Source organism: Neltuma alba, unplaced genomic scaffold, assembly GCF_004799145.2.
Source record: "Neltuma alba isolate B1F8T4 unplaced genomic scaffold, ASM479914v2 tig00013629_pilon, whole genome shotgun sequence".
Lineage (NCBI taxonomy): Eukaryota > Viridiplantae > Streptophyta > Magnoliopsida > Fabales > Fabaceae > Neltuma > Neltuma alba.
Window position 1 is genome coordinate 1 of NW_021637813.1, and position 7339 is coordinate 7339.

The window sequence follows — 7339 nt, forward strand, 5'->3', positions numbered from 1 at the left end:
CGGTTGCAGCTTCCGCTATATACTTCTTGAACCTCCGAGGGATGTTCTTATCAATCGTCTTTATCGCGACGATGTCGGGTAACTGAATCTCTTGCTGCTTTTCCTACTTCTTTGTCGGTTGTCGCTAATTCTTGATCTTAAGCTGGGGAACAAATTATCAAATGGGATGGACCTATTCATATATTAGTGATAGAGCACTGTCCTGGCTGTAGATAGATTGTCAACAGAAAACAATAAAAACATAAATGTAGAGTATGGTCTCTTTCTGCAGACAATTTTTTGTCCCAACGCTTTCCACTTGGCTGGGAATGCAGCTAGGACTTCTGATTACGCGTATTACCTTAGGGTGCACTTTATTGAAGCCCTGGAATTTGGTTTTAGCTTGCATAAGATCTTGGAATACTGTATTATGCTCCTCCTTGTCGTATCAGAGTTAGTTGAGTGGCTTTTGTTAGCCATTTTGTCTCCTAGAGGCTTGAAGATCCATACATCAGAAGTTTAGTGTGATGTTTATAAAAAATTTTAACATTCTTTTGTTATTTGAGACGTGCAAACCTGGAATGTCTGCTCCTGCTGCACCGCTAGTCAGTAGTGCCTTGCATGTACAGTGAGCAGCACATTTCTTTTCAAGTATTGTGAAGTTCATTCTCAGCGTACGTAAGGTACCACAGTGCCTTGTGGATGGGAAGCGCAGAGCACTAAATTGCACACTAGAAATTCCAGGTCCATGCAATAAATAGACTTTTATTTTTCATATTTCTAATACCCAAGTATCTTCTGAAATTCCGAGTACTTGAAAAATTAAATTTCTGTCGTACCAGAGATCACCTGAGCTCTCGTGTGGGCTTCCTTTACTTCTTTGTGGGTGATGGGAGCTCAATCATGGACAATATTGTCTCCACTAATATATAATTTTACAGGGGAAATATGGTGGATGCTTTCCGGACTCATATAATGCAGACAAAAGAACTTGGTACTTGTCCTGTGAGGCAGATAGGTGGCTGCTCTTTCTTTTACATGAGGATCAGCAATGTCTACATTGTGATTGTTGTTAGCAGCAATGCTAATGTAGCTTGCGCTTTTAAGTTTGTTGTGGAGGTAGTTAACATCTACTTGTTTTTCACACTTTGCTGATGACTATTTTTGTGCATCAAATTATTGTTGTTATTGTTGCATGATAAATCTGGATGATGTTTGGATCACTTTACACAGATTATCTGCACGTCAATTTTTGACTTCTACCATTGCTATTTGATTTGTTATTATCATTTAGCTGAAATTATTGGTTATCTAAATGACTGCACATCCTTAAGTTCTTTTGTAGGACTCTATTTCGGCAAAAAATGTTTCTGATTGGATTTGGCATTCACGATCCCGTGGATTTAAGCTCATACTTTCTTGGCAATTCTATCCTGGTCATTTGAAGTTTTGGGTTGATTGAGAAATTATCTCTTTTATATCTGGATAGCTTTATTTCTCTATGCTTTGCTTTAGTAGGGAAAACAATTATTTGAATGGAAGAAAGATGCTGACTACATGCTAGTTTGACATGTGTTATACACGAAGATGCCTCCTTTTGGATGTGTCTATGCTTCATTTACTACAACGCTTTTGAACAACTGGTGCTTAGGCTATCTTATAGATAAGATGCAAACAAATCAGTGGTAATCTTGTCTGAGTATCTCAAAACCTAATCTAATAATTTTGTACGTTGCCAGCCAACAATGGTGTGCAATGGGCTAGTCATGTCAATGCTGTTTAATTGTGATGCTATTGGACGTCACAAGGGGAATAAAACATTTACCACTTGGAAAATGAATGCTATATTTGGATCTCTCAGACTTAGCAATGTAGTTATATGTTCTTTGAATTTGTGTTGGCATGAATGATTTGAACTTGTTAATGTGTCTTTGCCTCAAATGGATGTTAATGAAATCAGTTTGGGCAGGTTCATTCAACAATGATAGGTCAATCTTGATTCTCATTCCCCATTTTATGTTTCACTGTCATGCTATAGTTCTTTATTATTGGTTATAACCTCGAGTCTGACAAACTGTTAAGGCTAAGAACATAACTGTGTTATGTAGAATTTATGATTTTCTTGTGCCAATGAAATTATGATTTTCTGCTCTTGATGTTGTGATACAGTTGTCTTCCATCTCTTAATTTTGTGCAGCTTGTTTTTAACTATTGCTGTTCTCCTCATGTGTTTTTCACCATCTGCACTGATACAAAAGTTTGATCTTTGCGGTCCATGACACTTGTACTTCTTTCTTTCCAGGCCGTTGCACTATTAAATCATATTTTGGTGGAGCTTTTGATGGAGATGCAATACGCAATAATTTTGTTCTCATTTATGAGCTTCTGGACGGTATGTTATTCATATGGCAATTGAATAAGAGAAAATGTATTTTTGGTCTCTGAAAGATTTATGCTTCAATTACTTGATTCCTAAATCTTAGAAATGACATTAATCCTTGAGCATTTATTGATTGGAGCTAGTGATTAGTGTCTGAGAAGACCTTAATGGACTGGATTATATATTTTCAAGATTCAAGAAGCAAATGACCGAGACATGTCTTTCAATGACAGAATGCTATATTTTTAAGATTCAGAGACTATTGAGGCATGTATCTATCAAGGGCTAAAAACTATATTTCCTTTAGAATTAAAGGCCTTACACGTTCTTTTTTTTTATATAACTAGACCAATCACCCTGCTAGCTGTTAGAAAAAGGTTAAAGGACAGGAAACTAGTGCAACTCAAGGATAAACAGTAATTGTACGCTATCAGTTTAGTGTACTGTATGTAATTGTTGAAATTGTTTTTCTTTGGCTTTTAATATTTGCTTCACATAACTGCAGAACTGACCTTATCAACTAAGTTCATATATCTGTAAGCTTCAACAAGCGAGGAATATATCATGTATATAAACTCAAGAGGGAGATGCAAGAGCATGATTATGCACCTTACAAAATAGCCATATTATTTCTATTTATAATTGATGGAAACACAAAATAAAGCTTACAGATAACTCATAACCCACTCAACAACAACTAATCTATATATTTGCTCGTTTTGTGTAGAATATAAGAAATCAATTTTCTTTTGAAGTAACATATGTTAATGATGACAAGAAAATTCAGGCAAACTTTGGGAGAGATACTGGTTACTTCTTGCTTTCATAATGCCTCTTGCTGATCTATAAATTCATTCTATTGGTAATAACAACCATACAAAGCTGATTTTTTTTTTTTTTGAATCTTCAGAATCTGATCATTTTTCCTTGATCAAAATGGGTAACAAGTTAAGGCTTTGTGAGTTGTGAACCGCTATGGTCATTGGTGCTAGCTAATGCTTTATACATAATTTTATTGCCCTATAAGTATGGGGTGTTTTGTCGTGCACCTTTTCTATATTTATGCAGATAGGTAGCTGGGAAAAATATGTTTTTGCCTAGTCCGACCATGTATAACAATGAAAGACCTTGTCTCCTCTTGCTAAAAGGAGAAACATTAGTCATATAAATGGGAAAATCACAGATGATTAACATGATGCGTATTTGCAGAAATCATGGACTTTGGTTACCCACAAAATCTTTCACCAGAGATCTTGAAGCTTTACATTACTCAGGAAGGAGTGCGGTCTCCTTTCTCATCCAAGGTTAGTCCACCCATGCTATTGTGACTACCATGAAGCAAGAAAACATGAAATGGGATGTGTAGGACGCACAATGGTCATTGAAAAATGACAATGTTAAAAGGGAAACCTAGAGTACATCATAGATGATTGAATGAATGCATGTAATTGGACTATCACGTCATTCTTGGATGACATTTTGTTTTGCATATTTATATTTTCACCACTTTCCACTTCTTAACCGTAGGCTGTTGAACCACTTAGAAAAGGCTAACATAAACTTGTAACTGCTGTCTATACAGCCAACTTACCGGCATATATCCATTCTCTCGTCCAAATTTAATTCTTACATGTTTTCTTGATTGAGTATCCTGTTAAATCCTTCACTTCATTTGATGCTGTGTGCAATGGGGGAAACAGCCCACAGATAGACCTGTTCCAAATGCAACTTTACAAGTAACTGGAGCTGTTGGATGGCGGAGAGAAGGTCTTGTTTACAAAAAGAATGAGGTGAATTTTATGTTACCTAGCATCGCACTTATTGATCATTGAATATTGGCACTGTAACTCTAACGTCGACTTATTGCAGGTTTTCCTGGATATTGTGGAAAGTGTAAATCTTCTCATGTCTTCAAAAGGTTGGTTATTCATTCTAATTGCCTCCATGTTGATGTCTATTGTGTTTCATACTAACTGTTTTATGATTTCAGGTAGTGTTTTGCGGTGTGATGTGACAGGGAAGATTCTCATGAAATGCTTCCTTTCTGGAATGCCTGATTTGAAGTTGGGCTTGAATGACAAAATTGGTCTTGAAAAAGAGTCACAACTTAAATCTCGTCCTACCAAAAGGTTTTCATATGCACTATTTCCCTTGATTACTTTTCTTGCTTCTAGTGATAGTTTTCTTTTTTGATATTATTGTTCTCAGTCTTCTCTGTTTTCATCTATTAGAAATATCATTAAAAAAATGTTCCAGAGAGTTGATGTGTTACTTTTTCTCATTTTTTTAAATGGTCCCTTTTCTCATCAACTAAATATATTTTGCAGCGGTAAAACGATTGAGCTTGATGATGTCACTTTCCATCAATGTGTAAATTTGACGAGGTTCAACTCAGAGAAGACTGTTAGCTTTGTGCCCCCTGATGGTGAATTTGAGCTAATGAAGTAAGATTTTTGCTTTTAATGCCATATCATCTCAACTGTTTTTGTTTAATCTACTTCAAACACATAACTTGATGTGGTAGTAGAATTGAAAGAGAGGGTTTCAGTGGTTTGTGACTCCCTTGCTCTGCCCCTTCATGGTAGTCAGTTTCCTGGGATCTCCCATCTCGTTTATTCAAACTGATAGGCTATGTTTACTTAGTTGTTAAATTACTTTCTCCCTCCTTGAATTTTTTGTGGATTAGATCGATTCTTGACTACTTTTTTCAAATCTTATCTTGTTGTTCTTTATTTTTTTGGTAGTTCAAATGAGGTGATTTTCTCATTGCTTGTCACTTAGAAATTTGACATTGCTAGAAAATAGCAACGTCTGCTCCTCTAAGATATTTTTGTAGCTTCCATAAGATGTATAGCATTTCTTGTTGCATAATACTAGAACTTCACTAGCGATATCTACTAACATGATTGTCTTGGGTAGGTATCGTATAACTGAGGGTGTTAATCTCCCCTTTAAAGTGTTACCTACCATCAAGGAGCTTGGACGAACACGGATGGAAGTAAATGTTAAGGTTTGGAATTTTACATGATGAAGGTCCAATATTTTGGAGGTTTGCAATCGTGTCACTCGCTGAATTTTCTTTTTTAAAAATCTTTTTCAGGTGAAGAGTGTCTTTGGTGCAAAAATGTTCGCACTTGGGGTGGTTGTGAAAATTCCTGTGCCAAAACAAACAGCAAAAACAAGTTTCACAGTAACATCTGGCCGGGCAAAATACAATGCTGCTATTGATTGTTTAGTTTGGAAGTGAGTGTTATTTATTAGGAATGCTAGGGGAAAAGTTTGTGTCACCCCGCTTTGTTGTTGCATATTTTAAAGTTTCTACAATCTTGATTTGTATGCTTTTATGGTTCCAGTCAATTATGTTCTGATAACTCCGTTTGATTTATAGGATTAGAAAATTCCCTGGGCAGACCGAGCCAACCTTGAGTGCAGAAGTTGAACTTATTTCCACAATGGCGGAAAAGAAATCTTGGACAAGACCACCAATTCAGATGGAATTTCAGGTTTGTCATCTGTTATTCTACTAATTCCCCAAAGATGGGTGGCAATTGCTTGTAATCTTTACAGTACTTGGGACGGGTTATTCTATACTGCATTGTACAACTCCTCAGTCCTCACTCAACAATCACATCTAAGAATTGGAGCAGAACATTAATTCTTGGGAATCTTCCATGTTATGGGCTATATAATCTTGGCTCATATGTCATATTGTCTCTCTGCTTCGGGCAGAGGCTGGGAGTGGGGAATATAACATCTTGTAGTCCTGGTGACATTTTTAAACAATTCTCCACACTTGTTAAACTTGTACCGTCTCCAAAACATGATAGTTTAACCTTGTTTTGTGCGCGCAGGTTCCCATGTTCACAGCATCTGGTTTACGTGTTCGATTTCTAAAGGTGTCCATCCTGACTTTTCCCCCACTCTCGTTTTTAGATGCATTCTCTTTTTAAGTTGCGGTTTAATTAAATTTTTCTCTCTGCAGGTGTGGGAGAAAAGTGGGTACAACACCGTTGAGTGGGTTCGTTATATTACAAAAGCGGGATCATACGAGATTAGATGCTGAAGAAATGTAGATTGGTGGTTTCAGACGTCATGGATGGAGGACTATGGCTAGAGACTGAAGCAATCCCAAATTTGGCGTTCAATGCTGCACTGTTTTCTTGTTAACCAGAGGATGAGGGGTTACTCATTATAGTGTGTTATTGTTGATGTGAATGCTTGTGTGGAATTTTAGTTTGATATTTGTGAGGCCAGCGTTTTACTGGAATATTAAATTGATTCTTCCCTCCCCCCCTCCCTTTCTTTCTTGAAAGCTTCAATATTTTGTTCTGATGTACCCTCTCCTGTTGTAATGCTAATGATTATTTAGTAATGCGCTCTGTATTGTACATTTTAGATTACTGAAACCTCATTACTGGCCATTCCACAAAGTCAGAACACTGGGAGCGCAGTTTTCTCATCCCAAAATGTCATCACGGGGGAAAGACCAAATTCATAAATTAAATAATTTTATAATTTTGACTCGGAAATTTGACTCAACGCATTTAAAACGTTAGATCCCCTAGAAAATAAAGTTATAGGAATTAAAGTTGTTTTTTTGAAACTAAGGGATTGGTGTTTTAGATGGTTAAAATTATAAAAACTGAGTTGGATTGAATCAAAATCATACGATTTGAGTTAAAATGTTAGTGTTGAGTTACAACTGAATTACTTTTTAGGCCAACTACAAGTCTACAACTGAATAAGAATTACAGAGACCAAATCATTAATTTTCTCAAATTTTTTAATACAAAGCTAATATGATGAGCTTGCAAAAAAATTCAAAAGTATCAACACAACAAGAAAATTTGTTGATGCTTGGTAACTAGATTTTCTTTGGTCTGAGTACTAATGTGTGACTACCAATTTTTTTTTTTCCCAATTGAATCAATTTGACGTATTTATAAAAAAAGTTTTTGACAAGAACATTTTATGAGGTTT

General features: G+C 36.0%; 1 protein-coding gene across 1 annotated transcript; it reads left to right on the forward strand.

Annotated features, from left to right (window-relative positions):
* Positions 1-5: 5 nt before the first annotated feature.
* LOC114738579 (AP-2 complex subunit mu-like) lies at positions 6-6759 on the forward strand (the record flags this gene model as incomplete). Its single annotated transcript, XM_028926642.1, is given in 14 exon segments — positions 6-36; positions 39-78; positions 921-1111; positions 2294-2371; positions 3569-3663; positions 4060-4149; positions 4229-4277; positions 4350-4488; positions 4687-4803; positions 5279-5369; positions 5460-5602; positions 5748-5862; positions 6211-6255; positions 6342-6759. Coding segments are annotated over 14 exon segments (1305 nt in total), but the record flags the coding sequence as incomplete, so codon positions are not given.
* Positions 6760-7339: the final 580 nt, after the last annotated feature.